Source organism: Neovison vison, chromosome 12, assembly GCF_020171115.1.
Source record: "Neovison vison isolate M4711 chromosome 12, ASM_NN_V1, whole genome shotgun sequence".
In the NCBI taxonomy this organism is placed as follows: Eukaryota; Metazoa; Chordata; class Mammalia; order Carnivora; family Mustelidae; genus Neogale; species Neogale vison.
The window spans coordinates 142,601,829-142,626,975 of NC_058102.1; the positions used below are offsets into that span (position 1 = coordinate 142,601,829).

Genomic DNA, 25,147 nt, shown 5'->3' on the forward strand with positions numbered 1-25,147 from the left:
CTGTTTTTCATCTGCACGTCTGTCACTTTCACCTATAGCTCCTAGAATAATTTTGACATTTTCTGAATAAATTTACACTGGACTCCACATGTTTCTCTGGTCTTTGGTAATGGCAGATCATTGTCTTCTAGTTCCATGCCGTTCTTCTGGGGATTCAGGCTGACCCCTTTAAAAACAATCTTTGCCAGGCCTTTTGGAAAGTGACAGGGGGAGAGCCAACTCCTCATGAAATTGTCCAAACTGGTTTCCCTCTGAGTGGTGACTTACTGCAGAGACAGGAGTGTCCTTGTTAAATAATCCTTTGTTCAAACTGTCTGTCATGTCTCACTTCTCCCCAAATACCATCTTCCTTTGATTTGAGGCTCTTAATAAGAACATTGTCTCTTTAATTTCTATCCTAAATCCTTTATGGAAGGTGAACCTCACAGATGCAGGACGTGGTCTCTTCTGGAGACAGAAGATAATCGCCAGCTAGGTCCAAAATAAAAGCAAGGTGATGATGTCTCAGGCTCCCTCTTGCAAAATCCCGGTTGAAGGAAGATGGATTGTCATCTCTCCAGAGATGAGATTCTTGAAGTCGTTTATTTCTTAGCTCTGGATCCAAAGCAGGAATCATGTCTGGTCCAGCTAAGGGGGACTGGAACGCTGTACCACAGTACGAATTCAGCATAATTCCAGGAAACTTAAGGGCAGAAACTGAGGGGGAAAAGAAGTACACAACCGAAAGTCTGAGTGTTTAATGCAATAAGTGGAACCTCCCCACCCACATGTAGTCCCCTCCAGGAAATGCCATTTCCTCTTCCAGGAAACAAAGGTGTGGAGAGCTTCTGAGCAGCAGACGTGTTTATAAAACAATGAGACAAAGTCTGATATAAAACAGAAATACCTTGTAGCCTGGGGAAGAAGGAGGCTGCCCCCCACTCCCAGGACATCAAGATCAAAAAGATCTACTAGTATCCCTAACACCTAGCATGGAACAAGAACAGATCTGGATTTTTTTTCTTTCAGGTGGGATTCAAGACAAATAAATACCCACAACAGGCAAAAACCTCTTCCTAGACTTCTGACGAATATTGTTTTAAAAGATTCAGTCTTTAGATTAATGGGTTTCCAATCGCTATAGAATATTAGAGCGGCATGGGTCCCCAGGGACCAGCTGTCTGAAGGAGAGCCAAGCAGAAAACAGAGGGAATGGCTGCAGAAGGGAGACAATATTCAACGGTGTTTGGGGGAATGCTTCACACGGGCCTGAGTTTGAATCCTGGTCCCAGTACTTAACTAACTGTGGGGTTTGAGGCAGGCTCTATTATTATTGTAAGTTTCATTATTCTTATCCCTAATACAGAGATGATAGTGATGATAGAACATCTACCCCAGAACTGTCACAAGGACTAAATAAACAGGGCATCAAAAGTGTTCATCATATTGCTTGGTATAGAGGTCCTCAGGACATGATCATCATTATTTGGAACTTTTTAAAAGTCACTGACTATAGACTACATTAACAGGACATATCAATTTTCTTTGAACTCCTATAGGTACAGAACCCCTTATGTGAATGGTCAATGAAAATCCCAGGAGTGGGGAACGAGTGGGTTCACTATGTTTCGGGCACGGCAGCTTTGGCAGCTGCCATCTCTTCTTGATGTGATAGGCTGTTTAAGGATGGCTGGAGAAGAACCAGGAGGAAGGCATTTTGAACTTCTCAGTGGGACTAATTCTGCCAGCTCTGTCACCTTGTACCCAGTCATACCTACCTTTTGCCACCAAATTTCAATAGCAAGTATACAATGAGTGCCAACTATGTGCAGGGCTCTCATGATGCCATCGTGAGTGGCACCTCTGAGGTTCCATCCATTCTCACACCTCCTAGCTAGAATCTTCCAAGAGGTGGCAGCCTCTGTGCTGGGCGATTCTGCCTGAGGGCCAGTTCAATGCTGTTAGATGTTAACAAGTGTAGGAGAGGGGCTAGTTTTCAGGGATTATAGTTTTATCCTTAAAAGGTGTGTGTTTGTCTTGCTGAGTTCATATCGATGAGGGGTAAGAGACCATATGTGGCTTCCCAACAGAGGCCTGCCGCAAAGCAGCAGTGTGAGTCACTCAAGTCACCCAAACCTTCTGGGTCTGCATTTTTTCATCTGTAGATTAAAAGTCTAGGATTAGCTGTAGTCAGAGGACCTTTTCAGCGGACACTCTATACATCCAAGATCAGAAGCCTGCTTAGCCAAGGTTTTGCTCTTTGAAACCTTTTAAATCTTTCTCTCTCAAAAAAGAAATCATTTCGCAGACTCATCTGGTCTTAGCACATGATAGCAGCAAATGCCTCGAACCCAGCGCATTTTAATCATGTAGTATCCTAATGGAAAGAGAAGAGCTCCGTAATAATACTAGTAAACAAACATGAAGTTTCTGAATGGAAAACTAACCCTAAGGAGTATAGGAAAAACCACCCCGATTATCCTCATCCTGATTACCGTTAGTCTCCCCAACAAGGTGTTCAAGTCTTCAAATGACTTCAATGTGAGGACGTTACGCTGCAGTTTCAAGGGTTGCCAGAGTTCAAGCAATGCAACTTTGGAAATTATACGTAAGACCCTCAGTGTGCAAAATCGGGAAAAAAAAAAAAATCGTAGGTAGGGCACAACCTAGAAAAGATCCACCCAAACCTCCCGGCGTAGGTCACTTAAAAAGAAAACTTCAGAACAATGTTGACGAGCCTTTTCTAGAGTAAAAACAGACAAAGCGAAGGAGTTCTTTTTACCGAACGACCTTGATCCTTCCCCTTCGGAAGGATCGTTTTCGATTTTCAGTTTGGGGAGGCGCAGAGCCCCCGCGCGCCCGGCCCGCGGCTGGTGCGCGGCGCCCCTTCCGGCGACCTTCCGCCTTCCCGGGGCGGGGGCGCGCGGAGGGTCGTCCCCGGGGCCGAGCGGCAGCGGCGCGGGCCTCGCGGGGGAGGAGCGCGGCCGCGGTGGGAGGGGACGCGGCGCGGGGCGCGGGCTCCTGGGCGGGCGTCCGCGGAGCCCGCTCGGGCGCTCGGGCGGCGGGGTGACGAGCGCCCCCTGGCCGGCACGGAGCCCCGCCAGAGCCCGCGCGGCCGCCGAGCAGCAGCGCGCAGGGACCCCGGCCGCCCCGCCTGCAGGTAGGTGCCTGGGCGCCGCGTCGCCGGCCGCGGGAGGGCAGGGGGGCGTCTGCGCGGGGCGGGGAGCGCGGCCCGGCGAGGGGGGAGGCCTGTCCGGCGTCCGCTCGGAGGCGCTCCGGGGCGGGGGGCGCGGGCTGACTGCCAAGCCGCAGGGGGACTGGAGCGCAGCGAACTTGGGGCCACTCGCTTCCTGTGGTTTCTTGCGTGCGGGGGGCGCGGGATGCTGCGGCCCCTGGCCGTGTGGACGCCCCGGGGCTGGGGGCGCCTTCTCTTCCCTTTCGGTCCCCCCCAACCCCTCACCTGAACTGACTGGGGTGGGAGGGAGGGAGGGAGGGAAGCAAGTGGCAAGTTTTCTGCCCTCGGCAGACCTCTGGAGGCGAGGAGCGTGATGCCGATGGTGACCAGTCCACAGGAGACGGTTCGCTTGTTTTCTCGGGGTTTGAGACAGCAGCGGACGGGGCTGCCAAGACTCACTTCTAAGCAAACTCAAGTTGCTTTTCAAGGGCCTGGAGTAGGGTGAGGCGGCCCCGTGATAGACAGAGGGAGGAAAAAGAGTCTGTCGCTCAGCCCTGTAAGCTCAAGTGAACCCGTTCGTAAATCAGCCTTCAGGGCCACATGTTAAGGAACTAGAGGTAAATATCTTTATTTCATTTGATTTTTAAGAGCCCCAGTTATCAGTGAAAGGGACTGTTTACGCCAAAGGCTTGGGCACTCCCTATAGCCATGAATGAAGAGCAGCCCCAAGGCTGGCCCCGCTGGAAACGGATTCTTTCCGCCTTGACCTTTGGGGTTGTCCTGCCCCAAGTGGCGCTAAGAAAACGTTTTGCGCTCATGGCACAAGCTGACGAGGTCGGGGTGGTGATGTGGGGGGAGAACCAAGAACTCACTGCTCTCCTCCGTCCGTCCGTCCCTAGCGAGGGTGCAGCACCCCCCCGGAGGCGAAGGTCCTGCCAGCGCCGGGTGCGCGCCCCAGAACGAGTCTGACCGCCCCTTCACTACTTCTCCCCATGCTCCCTTTGCACCTCCATGGAAGCGGTGACCACCGCCACCCTTTCCCTGGCAGGGACGTTCGGGCACAGGAGCCCTGCTCCTCCGCTCCTGGGGTCTGCCCCACCCTAGCCTTGCCAATCACCATCTTCATTTGTTTCCTAACTCGTCTTAGGTAACTGGTAAAATGGAAGGCGTACTGTGGGTGCTTAATCTCTTTAGAAAATGCTGTGTCTAGTGGGAAAGAGGGTGACGTTTACTAATTTGGTTGCAAATTACTTTTGAAGTTTATGCACAGCTGTTTGAAATCCCTCTGAGATCGGGGCCATTGTTGGAGGCAGGTGTCTGCCGCAGATAGATCTTGTTAGTGCCTTTCTTCTGCTGATTGAATGTATGTGTATTTAAAGCCTGGGCATAGGACGACCTTCTCAAACCTTCAAAGCCTCAGCTGTGAAACTCCTCCCAGTTAGTGATTAAGACTAAATTGTTTTGTTTCGTTTGGGATTGTTACAGTTTTTTCTGTCTCTTAAATGGTTATCTCTGATTTCGAAAGTCACCTGTTCAGCATTACCAGCCTTTGTTTTCAACCTCCTGTGATTTTTCTTGTAAACTTTTAAAATGTAAAGTTCCAAGGAACACTCTTGTCTCCACCCTCCACTCGTCATGTTCACTTCCGCCACTGTCTTGTGCTATGGTGGCTCAGAATGACAAGTAGTGCTTGGGCAAGCTTCTTTGTCGGATCTCCTACCGGGTCCCCCTTTGGCGGACAGAAACTCCGTGATCGAGTCTGCTTTGAATGCTTGTGGGTCAGTTATTGGACTGTAATTTCTCTTGTTTCTGCCATTTCTCTTTCAAATATGCAGGGATATTGTCCAATTCGTTACACCTTGGTCCCTCTTATCATCTCAAAGATCCCTTTCTATACTAACCCTCAGTTTTGCTTGTTCAGAGCAGGTACTGGAGGGCCCCTTGCATAGCGCTTTTGTCTTTGTCATTTTTATTTTATTTTATATTTTAAGATTTTATTTCTTTATTTGATGGACAGAGATCACAAGTGGGGGGGGGGAGCAGGCTCCCTGCTGAGCAGAGAGCCCAATGCGATGCTCTATCCCAGGACCCTGGGATCATGACCTGAGCGGAAGGCAGGGGCTTTAACCCACTGAGCCACCCAGGTGCCCCATCTTTTGTCATTTTTATAAAGGTCTCTCATTCCGTTGTAATGTATTCTCTGAAGAGATGGGTAAGACATGATTCTTCTGTATAATGAACTTGATGTTTTATCTGAAATTCTCTGTGGACCAGGTCCAGGATTTTTTGAGAGTGTGGGCTTATAGTGCAACTCTGTGACTGGTACCCAAGAGTAAAATCCGCAAATCCCCTCCTAATGCAGGATTTAATGATAGGACATTTGGCTTCCTAGAGGAAGGAGAATTAGTACTTCCTGTTTTTAATGTATTTCATGTTTTAGACTTACTGATTATATTGTTTCCCCCTGAGAATATTGCTGATAGAGTAATTGCCTGTGACTGTTAATAAGGTTGTATTTCATCTCAGCTGATTTTCTTTGTATAGGGTTCAACCTTTTCTTTTTTGGAAGTACTTTTCCTAAGTCGTTTAAAACAAAGAATTTGTTATATGATGAAAAATCCCAGAGAACACAGATGTATCATGGGATGCTATATTGATATAATTTTGTTGCCCCAAATCAAATCTGTAATTGAAAGTAAAGAAAGTAGTCTCTGGTGACATACATAGCATTTAACGTCTTTCTGTTTCTGTTCATTATATTAAAATTTCAAATGTTTCATTTTCAAGTAGCAGTGGATCTCATTTTGCCTTTTCATACATATCCTGCTTGTTAAGGACGAAATCATGAGAAACTCAGAAAAACATTGAGGCAGAAAGGTGAACCAGAAAGGTGTTTTCTTTTTTTTTTTAACTTAATTTTTTCAGTGTTCCAAGATTTATTGTTTATGCACCACACCCCGTTCTGCCTGCAATCCATGCCCTCCTTGATACCCACTACCAGGCTCACCCAACCCTCCATCCCCCTCCCCTCAAAAACCTTCAGTTTGTTTCTCAGAGTCCACAGTATCTCGTGGTTCATCTCCCCCTCCAATTTCCTCCACTTGACTTTTCCTTTTCTTCTCCTAATGTCCTCCTAATGTTATTCCTTATGCTCAGAAATATGGGTAAAGAAGATATGGTCCATATATACAATGGAATATTATGCCTCCATCAGAAAGGGTGATTACCCGACTTTTGTATCAAAAGGTGTTTTCTTGCATAAGGGAAACATCTTCATTGTTTTAACACATCAAGTATTAATATACAAATTCACATTGCTGTGTCATCTAAAAATATCCTTAGGACAAAATGAGAATCAGAGACTTCAGAAATTAGGACTAGTTTACCCCAGCCTAGAATCATGGACTTCTGTTCTGGGATTAAATTAGCAGATTTGTAATGTACTCACTTTGGTGGGACATATTTCTACAGGTTGATGTTAATTTTTGAGGTAACTAGTCATATTGGTGATTAATGATAATAAAACCAACAAAAACAAAAAAGTCCAGTTTTTTAATGCATTAGTCCTTATATTTTTATGCCAGTTATGAAACTCAGAATTTTGTATTTGACAAACATTACTGTCTCATTTAATCTTTGCAGAGCTTTTTTTTTAATTTTTAATTTTTTATAAACATATAATATATTTTTATGCCCAGGGGTACAGGTCTGTGAATCGCCAGGTTTACACACTTCACAGCACTCACCATAGCACATACCCTCCCATGTGTCCATAACCCCACCCCCCTTCTTCTAACCCCCCTCCCCCCAGCAACCCTCAGTTTGTTTTGTGAGATTAAGAGTCACTTATGGTTTGTCTCCCTCCCAATCCCATCTTGTTTCATTTATTCTTCTCCTACCCCCTTAACCCCCCCTGTTGCATCACTACTTCCTCATATCAGGGAGACCATATGATAGTTGTCTTTCTCCGATTGACTTATTTCGCTAACCATGATACCCTCTAGTTCCATCCACATTGTCGCAAATGGCAAGATTTCATTTCTTTTGATGGCTGCGTAGTATTCCATTGTGTATATATACCACATCTTCTTCATCTATTCATCTGTTGATGGACATCTAGGTTCTTTCCATAGTTTGGCTATTGTAGACATCATTGCTATAAACATTTGGGTGCACGTGCCCCTTCAGATCACTACGTTTGTATCTTTAGGGTAAATACCCAGTAGTTCTTTGCAGAGCTTTTATAAATTAGATGTTGTCATCATTTCATTTTATGGGTGGAGAAACTAAGACTCAAAGAAGTCATGTCACTCGCCTGTCTCACAGCTAGCATGTGCTGGTGTCAGGTTTGTCTGATTCTGATAATGAGCGGAACAACCTACCAGTACAAGTGTTTGTTTTTTGTTTTTTTTTAAATTGCGGTAGAATTGTACTCATAACATAAAATTCACCATCTTAATCATTTTGGAATGTACAGTTCATTGGCGTTAATTGCACTCATACTTTTGGGCAAACATCACCACTGTCTGTCCACAGAACTCTTTCATCCTGCAAAACTGAAACTCTGTCCCCATTCACATTCCCTGTCCCCCTCCTTCCAGCCCCTGGCAACCTTCCTCCTATTTTCTGTCTCTGTGAATTTGGCTAGTCTAGGCCCCTCATAGAGATGAGTCGTATCTTGCTTATTTCACTTGCCATCATGTCCTTCAGATTCATCGTTGTTGTAGCAATATGTCAGAATTTCCTTCCTTTTAAAGGCTGAGTAATATTCCACTGTGTGTATATATCCTTTTTGTTTATCCATTCATCTGTTCCGGGACACTCGGGTTGCTTCCACATTTTGGTTTACATATAAAAATGCTTTGAACGTGGGTGTATAATATCTCTTTAAGTCTCTGCTTTAAATTCTTTTGACTGGATTAAATGGTAATTCTATGTATTAACATCATACTGTTTTCCACAGTGGCTGCACCATTTCATATCCCCAATGACAGTGCATAAAGGTTTCAGGTTCTCCACATCTTCTCCAACACTTGATATTTTCTGATTTTTGTTCGTTTTGGTAGTGGTCATCCTAATGTGAGGTGGTAACTGATGAATTTTTTTACAAAATTGCTTGAGGGGTCTGTGAACTGATGCTACTCCTCAATTTATTGGTTTTTTCCTTCCTCTCCTATGGTTGTATGCTTTTCTCTAGTCAGAATCATTGGAAGAACTACTGTTCACGCATCCCCTGAAGGAATAGGGAACCCATAGGCAGGAGGGCTCCGGAAAGGTAAAAGGTCTCTCCAAGTAGGGTTGCCCCTACCTCCATGAAGGAGCTCATGATTTAGAAATAAATTGTTGTCAAGAATAAAGTAAGCATGGCGTTTGTGCTAGTAACTCTAAATACGTAGAACAGACCCTTTGCAGATTTAAAGTTAAATTATCTCCGGCATGTGGGGCGCCTGGGTGGCTCAGTGGGTTAAGCCTCTGCCTTTGGCTCAGGTCATGATCCCAGGGTCCTGGGATCGAACCCCGCATCAGGCTCTCTGCTCAGCAGGGAGCCTGCTTCCTCCTCTCTCTCTCTCTGCCTGCCTCTCTGCCTACTTGTGGTCTCTGTCTGTCAAATAAATAAATAAAATCTTAAAAAAAAATTATCTCCTGCATGCAAGCAAAACCAGACAAATTCGAGAGCCAAAAGGTTGAGGGCTGTACTTTAATTCACTAGGCTTTTGTTATGAGCCTCAGAAGCACACACTGTCCTGTATAATCCCTAGGGGAAATGCACACAAGTCAAGAGGAAATGATAATGAAGTGTGGTAATTTCATCATGTATCTATATTGCTGTATGTCAGTTTATAATGTTATGGTGTGTAACTGTATTACGTATCTGTTTATTTCTTTTTTTTTTCCCTTTTTTTTTCCAATTTATTTATTTTCAGAAAAACAGTATTCATTATTTTTTCACCACACCCAGTGCTCCATGAAAGCTGTGCCCTCTATAATACCCACCACCTGGTACCCCAACCTCCCACCCCCCCCCCCGCCACTTCAAACCCCTCAGATTGTTTTTCAGAGTCCATAGTCTCTCATGGTTCATCTCCCCTTCCAATTTACCCAAAAGCACATACCCTCCCCAATGTCCATAACCCTACCTCCCTTCTCCCAACCCCCCTCCCCCCAGCAACCCACAGTTTGTTTCGTGAGATTAAGAGTCACTTATGGTTTGTCTCCCTCCCTATCCCATCTCGTTTCATGGATTCTTCTCCTACCCACTTAAGCCCCCATGTTGCATTACCACTCCCTCATATCAGGGAGATCATATGATAGTTGTCTTTCTCCGCTTGACTTATTTCGCTAAGCATGATACGCTCTAGTTCCATCCATGTTGTCGCAAATGGCAAGATTTCGTTTCTTTTGATGGCTGCATAGTATTCCATTGTATATATATACCACATCTTCTTGATCCATTCATCTGTTGATGGACATCTAGGTTCTTTCCATAGTTTGGCTATTGTGCGTATCTGTGTATTTCTTGTCTGTTTCCTTTTCTAGAATGGGGCTAGTGTTTCATCCATTGCTGTATCTCTAGGTGCTGTAGCAGGGCCTGGCACATAGTAGGCCCTCAGTGCAGAGGGAGTGTGGACTTGCTATCCTGGGGATGTACTTGGGAGTACCTCGATTTGGGGTAGCTGAGAAGATATCTCAGGAGAAGGTCGAGATGGCTCAGGTAGATGGCCATAAGCCAGGTGAGGGTGTTCCAGAAGTTGCGAATGGCATTTGTAGAGAATGGCCTGACAGCATGTGAGCGTGACATCTTAGGCAAGATCTGGTCTGAGCACAGCAGGTGAGAACAAGAGAGCAGGGTAAGCCCAGGGACTCCCCTCAAAATGTGTTTGTGGCACCCACTACCACAGTATAAAGAGCAGACCCTTAACTGTCCTTGGCTCTCTTATCCTCTTGCTCATCTCCAGCCCTCTGAGCCATTCACCCTGAGTGAGGACTAAAAAAAGTGCCTAGTGAGTAGAAGCTCTCAGGACACTGGTGATTCCTGAGCAAACCAAGTGCGATGAGTTTATGGTCAGATAAGACAACTTGTCACAGCCCGGGTGATCAAGAAGCCAAGAGTTTTATGACCATAAGCTGAAATGTCTTTCTTGCAGTTTCGGGAGAAGTTCGTTTAGTCATGTGTTTTCCATTTTTGGAACAGTAGTCTTCAACTTTTTCCATTCCGTGGTCCATGTATGGACTGATTTCAGTGATAGCAAAACAGGGCTCTTATGCCATGTTTTTTAAACTGCACGACATGATCCATTATTGGATAATGAAATTAATTTATTGATTTATGATGAACATATCTTTAAAAATGAAATAGAGTGGCACAGAAAACACTAGACCCCACTTTGTATAGCGAGAGTAATTATTTCATGTTTTATGTTACGGAATTTTGGGCATATTCAATCTGTTTCGTACCTAAACATTGGAAAATTATAGTCTTATGGCATTCCTGTTAAGTCATAGAATCACATAAACTCTGGGCTGGAGGAAAGAAGGAAAAATAGAAAAGAAAGTGACATGTGTTGAGCGTGACCTGTGGCAAGTGCCTGGATCCATGGGATCCTTTACTCCCAAAGCCTGTGCATCAAGGCGGGTTGTTGGTGATTTACAGAGGGAACACTGAATCTGGTAGAGGTTAAGACACTCCATCAGGGGTCACACAACAAATTACTAGCAGCGAGCCCCGATCTCTTGGCTCCTAATTTAATATTCTTTCTATGCCTCTGCAGCATATGTGGGTTGTATTCTCCAAGTTTGTTCATCGTTGGCTGTTTGTGGGAGATACTTTCTTGGAGCAGGTGTTGTAACCATATTCCACCTTGTTAGGAAGAGTGTAAACTTTGAGCTATATCCCATCAGCTTCTTAAAGGACTAGATCAGTTAGGACGGAATAGTGTTGATTCTACAGACCACGGATCATTCAGCCTGAAGTTGACAAAAGTGAAAACAGCTACTCCTTCCCCCGCCCCGACCCCGACAAAGTTTTTCCCCCGGAGCTGGAAGATAAGGAACATGAGCGGTGCCATGTGAGAGATGTGCTTTCCTTTCTGAAGCTAGGACCCCTGAGGCTATGCCTGAATCCAGCTGTCCACTTTCTCCAGTGTGTATACAGAGATTGATGAGTTTTAATGGACAAAATTGTACAACTATGCGAATTCATGATGCTCTGATTCCATGATTTCCACTTTCCGCCAGGCTCTCAGGCTTTCCCCGGTCAACTCCGCTTGTTTTCTACAGCACTTTAGACCTTTCTCGGATACCCCATCCCCTTACTCCCAGCATGTTGCCTTGCTTCCTGCTTCACTGAGAAAAATGGAAGTTCTCCTGGTGAGATCAGCCTGCCTTTGTGATCACAAGGCCATAATCTAACTTCACCTGGGTCTCCCCTCCTGTCCTCACCTCCTTTTTACAATGGAAGAAAAAAAATCACCTCCTGGCTAATGTTCCTCCTCCCTTGGTGCTCTGGGACCCATTTCTTCCTCATTCTTGGGCATCTCATTCTCCTGATTCTCTCCTCTCTCATCTGTGTTTTCCTTCCCTCACTCATCAGTGGCTCCCTTCTCACTGCATCAAACGTGCTTAAAACCCTTTCTTCTTTGAGGGAAAAGACTGCCCTTCCTCTAGGTACTGCCACATTTCCGCTTATTCTCGGTTGAATCCCTAGCATCTGTTAACATATCTGACATATAATAAGTGCTTAATACATATTTGTGGGATAAATAAATGAGCCATACATTTTAGAACCTGTCATGTCTAAGAGACTACATGCTAAGTGATAGGAAAAAGGAATCCTAATCTAGATAGTTTTAATATGTGCACAAGAGCATCATTATCATCTTGGCCAGTCCGGTGGGTCTATGGATTTGTCTGGATAAATTCTAGAAAGTAAGACTTGGAGGTGATGGGAACATTCAAAGATGCTAAAAGACAATTTGCTTTGCTGCAAGATAAAAAAAACTCCCAACTCCCCTCCTTACAGTGTGATTTTTTTTCTCTCTCCGTCATTCTCCCTCCGTTATTCTCCGTCCAGTTTCTCACTTTAATGACCACTATAATGGCAACAATAAAAGGGGAAAAAAGACTAAGTCAAGAATGATCAGGAAATAAAAGGCAATATTAAAATATTCTGAAATATCCTACAAGCAAAAGGGTGAGGCAGTAGGTAAACGTTAAACGTAGATATACCGATAACTCAAAAATTATTTTAATAAAAAGAAAACATTAAAGGATAAAAGAGGTAAAATTTTTTAATGAGATAATAAAAGATTTTAAGAAAACTTCAGAAAAAAATTATAATCATCTTAAAAATTCATTAAAGCAGGTAATAGCTAAATTGGAAAAAAAAAAAGCAGGTAATAGCAAGAAAGGTAAAAAGTAAAAGCCTAAATCCAAGAATTCGGATGATAAAAGTGTGCCAAAGATAAAATCATTGAAAGCAGTTAAAGAAAAATGTTTTAAAAATACAGAATAGGGGCGCCTGGGTGTCTCAGTCATTAAGTGGCTGCCTTCAGCTCAGGTCGTGATCCTGGGGTCCTGGGATCGAGCCCCGCATCAGACTCTCCGCTCGGCAGGAGGCCTCCTTCTCCCTCTCCCACTTCCCCTGCTTGTGTTCCCTCTGTCTCTCTCTCTCGCTGTCAAATAAAGAAATAAAATCTTAAAAAAAAAAGAATAATAAGTTAGGGGGACTCATTTAATGGTAGAATAACCAAAAAATATTGAAACCAAGGGAAAAAATACCATAATCTTTCAAAAGAAGATAAAAAATAAATCTCAACACTAATACAACTTAATGGGTACAAGCAGAGGCTCCTACCAGTAAGTAAGCCAAAGCTAAAACAATGTTAAAACTGGAGTTTAGGACTCTGGCTTATAACAAAAAAAGCCCGTGTCACCTCTGTGGGATTTCAGAGGCAGATTTCAAAGTATGCTTTGTGACGTGAATGGCATTGTGTTTCAGGGAAAATACACTGTGAGTTCCATTGTGACATTTCCCGCCTGTGGAGTACTGACATAAAGTCAGCTAAGGGTAACCAAATCGTAAGCCCACCTTTGTCTGTGGACTAAGGGAGACAACACTACTCACTATGTAAGACTTAGACTTCTCTGCATTCCAGCCCCATCATGGCTTCACCATCCAAAGTATCCTGCTTTCCTTGGGGAAATAAGAAAATAAGGTAGCCCCCCAGACTCTAAGTGTATTCTTTCTTCTGCTCGTGAAGAACTCTTCTTAATCGTAGTCTCTTGGGGCAACTACAAAAAGTGTCTTTTTGTGTTATGCCTTTGCTGTGTAGCGTGTAATGTGTTCACCCTCTCTCTTGTACTTTCTTGTGTCTCTGAGGACGTGCAGTTTCTATCCAGCTCATCACCATAGATCAGTAATGATATTTTAATTCTCGAGTAAGCCTACCTAAGGGCATGTGACAGGTCTTCCATTTCTCTTTCTTTAGCTCAGAGCACAGAGCTCAGGCAGCATCTGGAGCTGAGGAAGGGAATATATTTTATTTTCCTCCAGCTGTCAGTGTGAAGCATTCTATCAAGATCACATTTCTCAGCGCCCTAACCTCCACAGTTTTTGTCTGTATTTGCAAGGTGAGGTGTAGGGACCTAACTGAAAAGTGGTTCATAGAGCTAAGTACATCGTGGCGATTTGCTGTGCTGACTTCTGGTGGCCAGTCCCTAGCTGGGCATCTGCGGCTGTTTCCCTCCCCTCCCTAGTTCTCTGGTGCCTTCTATGCTCATCGTTCTCCAGGTGCCTTGCTAAACGGGGACATATGGTAGTCCGCGCACAGGGTATTAAGGATCAGAATTACAGTCTCCTTTTCAGTGGGAGAGACTGGAGAGGAGCTGTTGGGTCTTGTGGCATCGCCCTTTGCCCCCTGCCTTTGTCCTGCTTTTCCAGATGCCCACCAGTCTTTCATGGCCATCCGACTGTGAAGGCAGATAGGAAGATCATAGACATGGCTGTGAAAACGGAGTTCTCAATCCAGTTTTGTGGTATGGATCAAAAGATACGTGAATTGAATGATGGGTCTCTAGGATGTCTCTTGGATTCCCCCGATCCTAATATTTTGTAGCTGTTTCCTGGGTTCCTTGGATATCCATATATTCCAATCAGATGTCACTGGGCACCTGGGGTGGTACAGTACTGGGTAAGTGTCAAGGCTCCCAGGCCCCAGCTAGCCCGTTTGTAAACATTGGTGACTAGGCTATATGGTGAGTGAATGTCATCAAGAGAGGAATGTGTAACCTGTCACCCATATGTGGAACCTTAGTCACCTGAGCTCCAAAGCCATCCAGCGACAGTTCTGACTTTGTAACAAGAAAACATCTTTCCTTCAGTCTTAGTGAAGATTAACATGCCAAATTTTCTCAAATGCCAAACGGCTGAGTTTCCTTGAAGTCCTGGTTCTCTAAAAGGAGCAACCTGACTTCCTCAGTGGATTTTGTTTCTGGAAGATAAAACAATGAGGAATAGCAGCCAGATAGAATCTTCTATTCTCTAAGAATGGGAATTTTTAAAACTTCGTTCTGTGTTAGTTATTCAAAAACAGGAATAAATTGACATGGATTTTTAAAAGATTTTTATTTATTTATTTGACAGAGAGAGAGAGATCACAAGTAGGCAGAGGGGCAGGCAGAAAGAGAGGGAAGTAGGCTTCCCGCGGAGCAGAGAGCCGGCCCAATGCGGGGCTCCATCCCAGGACCCTGAGACCATGACCTGAGCCAAAGGCAGAGGCTTAACCCACTGAGCCACCCAGGTGCCCCGACACGGATTTTTTATACACATTAAGGCTATTTAGAAGGGATGATATTCATAGTAAACATAAATAAACTCTTTCAGAAGAGGAACTTAAGGGGCACCTGGGTGGCTCAGTCAGTTAAGCATCTGCCTTCAGCTCAGGTCAAGATTCCAGGTCCCGGGATCAAGCCCCATGTTGGGCTCCCTGCTCAGTTGGCAATCTGCTTCCTCCCTTTTCTTCTGTGTTCCCTCTGCTTCTGCTCTCCAGCTTGCTCTCTGTGTCAAATGAGTACAATATTTAAAAAAAAAAAAAAGTGAATCACTCTACCCCTTAGGTATAACTGAGCCAATCCTAGATTTTCATAAAAATCCTTTTAATGTTGATGAAATAATTCAGTGAGAAAGAACTTGCATAATCCCAAATTCTGAAGCAGAGGCAGTGTAAGTATTTGCTAAAGGCATAGCCCAAGATTCTTGAACCTTCCTTCCTCTGTTCCAATAAAGAGAAGGATATTACTACTGAGATCCTTCCTAGTTCCTAAGCATTGAGATTTGTTAATGTTTGTAGTACACTTGAGATCAGAGCAAACGTGCTTTAGGAGAGTAAGCCACATGAGCAGTAGGAAGAGGGTTTTTGTCTCCTGTTGAAATAAATGCGATGTATTTGGCACACAAAAAATTCCTATATCGTTCAGTATAAATTAGCATATAATTTTAGAAATTGATGAACTAAAAGGCATCCGTTAGCAGTTTCTCATGGGCAGAGCTGGCAACGAGAAATGTCTACACATGACATCATATTTGAATTTTATTATTTCAATAGAAAGGAGGGGAAGAAGGACAAGCCCCTTCAGAGAACAGACTACAAGTATTCAGCACAGAGAGGATATGTGTTTATTTAAATATATAAAATCGATTTTCTCCTGGAAAAATATCGCCGATATTTTCTTTTGGAGAGATAATCTAGTCCTTTGGGTTTAAATATCTAGACCTAGAGAGAGATCACACTATTTTTTCAAGTACTGGACTATCTCAAGACCCTGCACCATACATCTCTGAAAGCAAATTATGAAGAATCATCAAACATCCTGCAGGTCCAATGCGTGGAACATGTGTTTGTTTGGATATTTGTCTGAAAACTACCAACAGGAAAATTTAGACGGCACTCCGGGGAATTGTAATCCACACACCACATTTTCTTAGCTTTTTGCAAGTCAGAATCAGAGGAGTAATTTTCGAAGACCCGCCTTTTAAAAAGCTTGAGCACTCATCAGTTGAGTGTGACATAGGCTTGAAATGAGATTTGGTAATAAATCATCAATAGTGAAGGACAAGTTCACACATATTGATAGTGGACCAGAGCTCTTGCCCTGAAGTTGTCAAAGTCGCAGTTTCTTATTTATCTCACATGTATTTATTTGGCTCAGAAGGTTGCTTTGGGTATCAGTCCCTGTGGGATGAACTTCCCCCAAAACTTAGTGACTTAAAACAGTATCATTTCATTTGTTCATGATGCCGTGGATTAGGCATGTGGGCTGGCTCTGTTCCTCGGGGCATTACCTGGGGTCTCTCACAAGATTGTGGTCAGACAGGAAATGCACTCACTCATGTTGGCTCCGAGGAGGTATGGCTAGAAGACAGGGACCACCCACACCCTCCCTTGCTCTGTGTAGCTACTTTGAGCTTCTTTTCGTGGTGATCAGAGCCTAAGAGTGAGTGTTCTGAGTGCACAAAGGCCAAAGCTGAGATGTCTTAGGGGGCAAACTGAGAATTCACAGAGCATCACTCCTGCCGCATTTGCCTGCTCAGCAAGTCAAGGCCAGCCAAGGTCATGGGCAGGGGCAGTAGGCTGCACCCCTCTGAGGTGAGGCCAAGCAGCATTGCAGAAGAGCTGTGGAGGGGGCATTATGGTCACAGCCGTCTTGGGAGACGTGGTCTAGCTCAAGACATTAGGCTGTCAGGGAAACCATTTCATGAGGGTGACCTCATGCTGGTCTTCCAAGTTGTAGCCTCCATGTGGCTCTTCCCATGCGCACCACACTGTACTGACAGAGGAGCTGACAAACACACCATCTGAAGGCAAATTTCCACTTGACAAGTCCACTGTTATTCCACACCACCCTTAGAATGCAATTCAGACCCTTGGCATGGCTTGCCAGGCCCTTTCCACCCTGTCCCTCACCTGCTCCTCTGACCTCCCCACTCGAAGCCATACATGCCCTGTTCTTCAGCTGTCTCTGGGGTAGCAGTGCTCCATGTGGGACCATGTGCTGCCATGCCCTGCTTCCCACCAGAATCCCGTCCCCCAACACTCACACATCCCCCATGTGCCTGGGGTCCTTCAGTGATGGCACTGCCCCCGCCCCAACCCCCTCCCCAACCCCAACCCCACAGGCATCTGTCTCTTAGTCCACCATCCAGCCCTTCCCCTTGTGAATAGGTCTTTCCATGAGCGCTTGGTGCTATTTACTGATGTCATTATCCCAGTGCAGTGGCAGAGCTGTGGGGTGCCTTCTGGATAGTCCGGAGAACCCCAAACAAGAGGAAGGTGGGTGTGATGAGGAAGGTGAGCTTGTGATAGAGCCTGAGTGGCGGGTCCAGTGCCACCAAAGTGCAGAAGAGAATGTGCTAGATGAGATACAAGCACAGTCAGTGGAAGAGAAAATTCCATTGGATGTGGGGGAGAGCCAGACATGCTGTGGTTAAGCACAAAGCAGTGCGCAGAGGGCCTTCCATCAGACCAGCCGTGTGGCCTCTGCAGAGGTGTGCAAGGAGTGCCCCTCCAGGGCGCCCTGGACCTGACAACGGGACACCCCGATCTAAGCAATGTGTGACTCTTAGCAAGTGACCAACCATCCCAAGAGGGCAGAGAAGTTGAGCAGAGAGAAGGGAAGAGCCTGCTTCTGCAAAAGTGTGTGGGACTGTCCCTTGGGCGGATGCCTTCATCCCTGAGCTCAGTTGACTGGGTCTCATGAACATGACACAGACGGTGATGGGCTTGGCTTTGACAAAGAGGACCTGGTGTGACTGGGGAGAGGTGAGGTGACCCCTAAGCCCGACCAAGGGAGACTTACCTTGAAAGAACCCATAGTCTTCTTTTGACTGAACAAATATAAAGGAAGTAATCATCATGTGGAAATATTTTTGCATATACCAGCAGCTGCTCTGCTCAACTTATGTCCATTAGTTCACCTGGAGTAGGTCCTCTCATTGTCCTCATTTTACAGGTGAGGTCATGGGTAAATTAGGTGGTTCAAGGTCACAGAACTCCTAAGTGGCAGAGCTAGAACGCCATCACAGGCAGCTTGATGCTATGGTCTCTCCTTATTCTACTCGGCTAAACCTGAGTTTGGCAATATACTCTAGCTACGGACTCATTTTTTTAAAAATGCTACCTGACATTGGTGTTAATTCTGAGAAGTGAGTTTTGAGAGTTCCTCTTCTCTTTATATCTCAATTACTTTGGGGACACATTTAAAAATGGCAAATTCTATCATATGTAGACACACACATGTACATGTCTACACACAGCTATAACTTGGAAAGAGCTATGAGAGGAATGTTTGTTTAATTAAAAGTGAGTGAGTAATGCAGCCATATTAACATTCCTTGGTAATCACTTGGAAGTCTGAACTTCAGTCTTATGGGATCATTCTGGAAATTGGAAGAATGATGTATTGTTATACTGTGAGATACACTTAAATTGTTTCTAGCATATGCCTGATGTGACTCTGTAATTTGCTTTTTAGTCAATAAGTTGTCACATCTGTGAATCACTAATAAGGTTCACATTAAGGTTTTGATCCTTTTAGGTCTAGTATTTATTATTATTATTTGACAAATTCCTGAAGCCCAAGATTCTAAAAAGTTCAGCGATACCTCTATTTAAGAAAACATTACTTTTGTCAGTATTTTCCAGAGATTCATTTTTAAAATCCCAAGAAATCTGTACTTTATCCTTTTTTTGTTGGGTTGCAGAATAAAATCAGAAACCCAATAGGTGCTTCATATTTGAGCCAATGGACAATTTTCAGATGTTGAGCAATTCATTGAATTTAAATAATAGCCCTCAAAATATATAAATAGGAAACTTATAATAACAACCAAGGCACAGGACATCATGATTCATGATCTCAGAGACAGAAACGAAGTATCTACATTTTGTATGTCTTCTATTTTAACCTTATCCTTCTGTCCTTCATGGACCCCTGATGTGCCAGATTGCAGCCAGGACTTTTAAAGGACTTATGGATTCAGTCACAGAGGAAGGGAAGAAGCTGTGAACAGAACAGAGGGTGTTTTTTTTTCCCCCCTTGAAGTGTACTTCCCAGCAAATCCAAGGGTGACCACCTTTGGAATGCCACTTCCTCCCTGATCTCAAAATACCTCCTGTGACACTGCCAGAATGTTCTCACTTCACTTTATTCCAGTACCTGAAATTCTGCCAACAAGAAGTTAAAGGCACATAGGTCCTCTTAGAAATGCCAGTCCTGGCGAGGTTTCCCTCCGATGTTAGAGGGACTTGCTCGTTAACTTAGAGAGGATGGGAATCTTCATGAGAAGGAAGGGAGGAATTTATTCAGCCAACAGATATGAATTGATCAAGCATATAATTGATTATTGGTCAGTGACTGATCTAGGTGTTGGGAGCACAGGGGAAAAACGGGGCCAAGATCCTGGCCTGCGTGAAGCTTACTTTCTTTTAGAAGAGAAAGACAATATAAATGAGATGATTTAGATGATGACAGTGCTGGGAAAGACTAGTGAGGAAGGTAAAGATCAAAACAGGCAACTTTCTAGAATGTGGCCTGCTCTTCGAGTACCACATGCCTTGTTTTCTTGGACAGTGAGGGAGAGGAAAATGTGATAGGGACTCACTGCCACAAAATTATGGTTTTAAAAAAAGGGTGCAGACAAGTCCCGGGATGACATAGGAAAGGTGTAATCTGTCCTTCCCCAGTCCCAGATAATGCATCATTCTCTTCTTCTGCCTTCTTCCTGGGACCGTGGCTTCTTCTCCATTGATGTCTTCCTGTGTTGGTACATGCCTGGCATGCAGTAAGTGGTCCATAAATATTTCTCTCTCTCTCTCCCTCTCTCTGTCTCACTTAGGGTCTGTTAGGAATCGGACTTTAGGATTCCTGTTAGTAATGAGGAGCTAAGGAGATACACCTTTTATTTCTTTTTTTTTTAAGATTTTATTTATTTATCAGACAGAGATCACAAGTAGACAGAGAGGCAGGCAGAGAGAGGGGGGAATGCAGGCTCCCCACTGAGCAGAGAGCCCGATGCGGGCTCGATCCCAGGACACCAGATCATGACCTGAGCCGAAGGCAGAGGCTTAACCCACTGAGCCACCCAGGCACCCTGGAGCTACACCTTTTCTTATAAAACAAACAAACAAACAAACAAACCCAACAACTTTACTTGCACCGCCTGTTGCTACAATTTCAGCAAGTAAGCACATGAGCAGAAGGAAACTCTAAGTTTGCCTAATTAATTCCCACTTGTGCAGCCCCAGCCCTAATGTTTTCACTTCCTGTCCTCTTTGTAACTTCCACATATGCCACATCTGAAGGGACAAGCCTTGCTGTGCTTGAGACTGATTTCGGTACTCTAAATATTTCACTGGGAAGAGAATGGCCGTCCTCAGTTTTTAAATAGGGTCTCTTATTGCCCCTTTTTCTTAAATCCTAAGGGTAAAAACCATCTCTAAGACTCTCCCCTAAGTCTTAATAATACTTAGATTAAAAATAGTAAAATATGGAATTTTAGCATGTACAAATATGAGTTATTCTTCCTAGGATCCTCATGTTCAAGGCTAGGAGAGTGGGGTGTAGAGGTGCCAGGCAGGACATTCCAAGGTGTCACAGCTGGTTGGTGGTAGAATCACTGAAGGATTCTTGACTCTCACTGTTTAACTCTGGCTCTGAAACAACCTTTACAAATACCAGTGATCTCCCACATCAACCAGAAAAAATCAACTTCAACCTAAAAATCTTGCCTCTTTTTCTGTATCAAGGTGACCGTATCTTCTCAAGTGAAAGGGACATGATTCAGTAGATGACACTAGTCCAACAAGCAGGACTAATGTTCCACTAAGAACATTATGTCCATGGAGTCAGTCCACCTGTTTCCAAAGCAATTTCCCAGACCTTCATACTATGCCCATGATGTCTACTTGCTGAACCATCAACTTTAACTTCTTAACCCCCTATCTTTCATCTCAGTTTTCTGGTTGTGTTTTATCTAAGTCATCTTTACTTTAGTTGAGCTAAAGCTGTGGTTTTGCAAATTAAATCAGTTGTGGGTTTCTGCATATATCTCCTCTATGTGTTTACTAAGCCTTTTTTTTTTAAATTAGCATTCTGTGTCTGTTTTCATCTTTTTAGTTGTGTGAGGGAAGATTTGTTTTGCTTAAGGTTTTCTAAAAGCACATTCAAAACTATTTAGAAGAACACATTTAAAGAAACCAAAATGCTTTTTAAACCTATAGTTTCAGCCATCGTTGAACCCTTAAAAGTTTTGATGTTTGATTCTAATGAAGAGATCATGCAGCCTTTGAGCCTGGAACTAATGCTTGAAGCAGAAAAGATGTTCTATGTTTTTCAACATGGAAGAGGTTTTGAAAGGCATCTCTTACAGCTGCTGTGGAAGAGGAATAGGCCGAGGGTTGGTATTAATTAGGAATCCACTGTATTTAGAGAAACTATCTGAAGTTCTCAAACTAAAATGCTAAAGAGTAGGGATCTAGTATGAAATAAGTAACCAGATAAAATTCATAGGACTCATTGCATGGTGGGATGGAAATGAAGAGAGTGAAGGAGTCCTCAGAGTTGAGTCCATTATGGGGAGCTCAGGAGACTCAGTCAGTGGTGATTGCCTTGATCAAGACAGAGGAGAGAAGAGAGGCATAGGCATTGGGGAAATGGTAGAATTCATATTTATCTTGGTTGTGTATGAGAAGCTGGTGGGACACCACTTGGAGAGGTCCAATACGCAGCTGAAAACATAGGACTGAAAGATGTGCAAGTATGTATCAAGAAAAACATACCTTTTGAAGTTATCATTATGTAGAAGACCATTGAAGCCATCATTGTGGCTTCATAATGGTCCACAAATATTTCTCTCTCTCTCTCTCTCACTTAGGGTCTGTTAAGACCCTAAAAAAAAAAAAGTCAAGTCCAAATCTGGATGTTAATCCATAATATTTAGGCAAACCAAACTGAACCAACAGGTCACAGAGGGTGACCAAAGTGAGGTCATTCCGTTGATCATTGCAGCTGAGGGACAGCAGGAGGGAAGCAGAGGAGCTGGCAGGGTAATGTAGGGTAGTGAGGAGGAAGAGTGAGAATGAGCCAGTGATCTGGAGGGGGCATCATCACTGCCTTGGAGAGAGCAGGACCGGCAGGGTGGTGGGTGGTGGAAGCCAAGGGGCAGAAAGTGGAGAAGCCAAGGGAAGGTGAGAAAATGAAAATGGTCTGCAGATCTTGGTGAGGAAAAGAGTCAGTGCCGCGTCTGCAGGAGAAGCAACGTCAGAAGTTGTCAGGGGACAGGAAGCGGGAGCATGTTTGCAGGTGGGAGTGGGACAGAGGCTGAAATCACAAGAATGACAAGGGGTAAAGGGGAAAAATAGTTCCAGGGATGTGGCCAGGGCCACAGTCATACTTGGGACACTCTGGAGAGAAGAGGTAGAAATAAAGAGAGGTCGAACCAGAGTGAAGAAGCTGAGCAAATCTGTGTCTTGTGGCCTCTATTTTCTCATCACAATGGACTAGCCCATCCACTGAGGGTAGAGAAGAGAGAATTATGTTTTTGGAGACACAAGGAGAACAAATGTGGAATGGCCAGCTAGGAAATGGGGAAGGAAGCAGCCCAGGAATGAGATAAAGTTAAGATTGTTGGCAAATTCAGTAATAAATCAAATGCTTTATAAATACTAAATAAGGTGTTATTTGTTGTTTTTATAGTAAAAATACACATAGCATAAAATTTACCTTTTTAATTATTTTTAAGCATACAGTGCAATGGTATTAGATTCACCACTGCTGTGATCAATTTCCAGAATTTTCTCACCATCCCAAACAGAAACTTGGGACCCACTAAGCAATAACTCCCCATGACCAGCTCCCTCCCAACCCCTGGAAACTGCCATTCCACCTTCTGTCTGTATGGATTGTCTGTTCTAGATAGCTCATATTTATTGCTTTTAAAGGCATGATGTACAAACTAAGAAAAAAGGGAATAGCCAGGAGGCAGTAATTCTTGCTATAATGTTCTGTAATGAAGAGGTCATTCTTAAACCATCCCCTGTCCCTTTTAATCTGCCTTGTGGTATCCACTTACAAAACATAACTATAGGGGTGCCTGGGTGGCTCAGTGGTTAAGCCTCTGCCTTCCCCCTTCATAGGGTCCTGGGATCGAGCCCCGCATCGGGCTTTCTGCTCAGCAGGGAGCCTGCTTCCTCCTCTTTCTCTGCCTGCCTCTCCGCCTACTTCTGATCTCTCTTTCTGTCAGATAAATAAATAAAATCTTTTAAAAAATAACTATAATATTGTAAACTTGGTAAAATGAATACCCTTAAAGAAATTCAAATTTACTTTGAAACCCCTTAAATTCTCCTTTGATGTCTGTTTACAGTATCTGTACACAACAACGGGTGCCTTTTTCCCTCATTCAAATGGTAGCAAAGAATCGCAGTTTGGTAAATATTTTCCTGTTTAGCAGTCTGTTTCAGAGGATTGCTCTCTTCATCTGCATCTCTGTTGTCTGAAATAGAAGCTCCTAAAAATAGCTTGTATATGCATCACTTAGAAAGATGAGAGATTCTACTACTAAGATACGCAAACAGATAACCGCTCTGCTTTAATGTCAGTTATAGGTTATGTGAACACATCCTTACTGTCCACGAGGAGATGCGGATGAGTTGTTCTAGCACTAGACTCCACTATTCTTTGTGGAAATCATTTTTGATTCCCAGTGAAAGTAACTTCTGATAGGAGACTTCCTGGAAGAAATGTCTGATACTGCCGTCAACTTCCACTTTCATTTTCTGTGACCAACCCCAGAAAGAGTCGACAAAATTCCCTTAGTGGAGGCGAGTGATAGGTGCCTCTTCCTACAGCAGTACCCAGGGGGTGAGGCCTCGCCAGGTGCCTTCTAAATTTAGGGTTCTACATAGAAACGTTGACAGCCAGGGGCACCCGGTGACTCAGTTGGTTAAACGTGCGACTCTTGGTCAATGCTCGGGTCTTGTCCTCAGGGTCATGAGTTCAAAACTTGCACTGGGCTTCACAATGGGCATGGAGCCTACTTGAATAAAGAAAAGAGAAGGGAAAGGGAATGTGAGCAGCCATGGTACCTCCCGGAGCCTTGAGGCTGACTGCCATCCTCTAAACAGTGCTGACCACACTGTCAGAAAGGGGAATTGCTTTCATATTGTTTCCCTTCTCCCAACCTTATCTCCCCTCATCCCATTGCCGTGCATCTCTGCTGCCTGGCTTTGAGCCCTATTTCTCTCCTGAAGCTAGTGCTCTGGGGTTTCCTCTCGTCAGAAACCATTCCTTCAGAAGTCTTTGTGGGCTCGGGCACCCACTGGATTTTGCTGCTTATATGCATCAGTCATGTATCCCAAAGAATCTATAATCTTCTTTTTTTTTTAAAGATTTTATTTATTTATCTGACAGACAGAGATCACAAGTTGGCAGAGAGGCAGGCAGAGAGAGATGGGGAAGCAGGCTCCCTGCTGAGCAGAGAGCCCAATGCGGGGCTCGATCCCAGGACCCTGGGACCATGGCCTGAGACGGAGGCAGATGCTTAACCCACTGAGTCACCCAGATGCTCCAGAATCTATAATCTTCTTGAAGGCGCTGTGTTTTCATCCACAGAATCATGAAACATTACTGCTTTACAGATGAGGACGTTAAACCCAGAGAGGTGAAGTCCCTGGGTTAAGGTCACACAGCTGCATTCAACAGACAGTTGAACTGGACATTAAAAGAATGGAGAGAGAGATAAGTCTGTTTCTTCCTCAAAAGTACTTGAAGGGGCTCTGTGAGAGTTTGTCTTTGTGGCTGTTTTTTCTTCTTTTTTTTTTTTTCTGTTTCTGTTGCTAACTGGCACCTTCATGTTTCAGAGACCTTTCTCCACACAAAAGACAATTCCATACTATTAGTTACATTTTGGTCTTAAAAATTATAATCACATTTCCTGCC

General features: G+C 44.1%; 1 protein-coding gene across 4 annotated transcripts in view; it reads left to right on the plus strand.

Annotated features, from left to right (window-relative positions):
• Positions 1 to 3,086: 3,086 nt before the first annotated feature.
• Positions 3,087 to 25,147, plus strand: part of PRKCQ (protein kinase C theta) — a 168,555-nt gene continuing 146,494 nt past the window's right edge. The window contains exon 1 of one of the 4 annotated variants that reach the window (XM_044226551.1): positions 3,087 to 3,139. Coding sequence is in view for 2 of the 4 variants with exons in the window: in XM_044226546.1 (XP_044082481.1) it covers positions 4,831 to 4,932 (102 nt within the window). In the remaining 2 variants the exon portion in view is untranslated. Of the gene's footprint in view, positions 3,140 to 3,682; positions 3,772 to 4,830; positions 4,933 to 25,147 lie in introns of those variants that run through there. The other 3 variants (XM_044226549.1, XM_044226546.1, XM_044226547.1) reach the window with 3 other exon arrangements.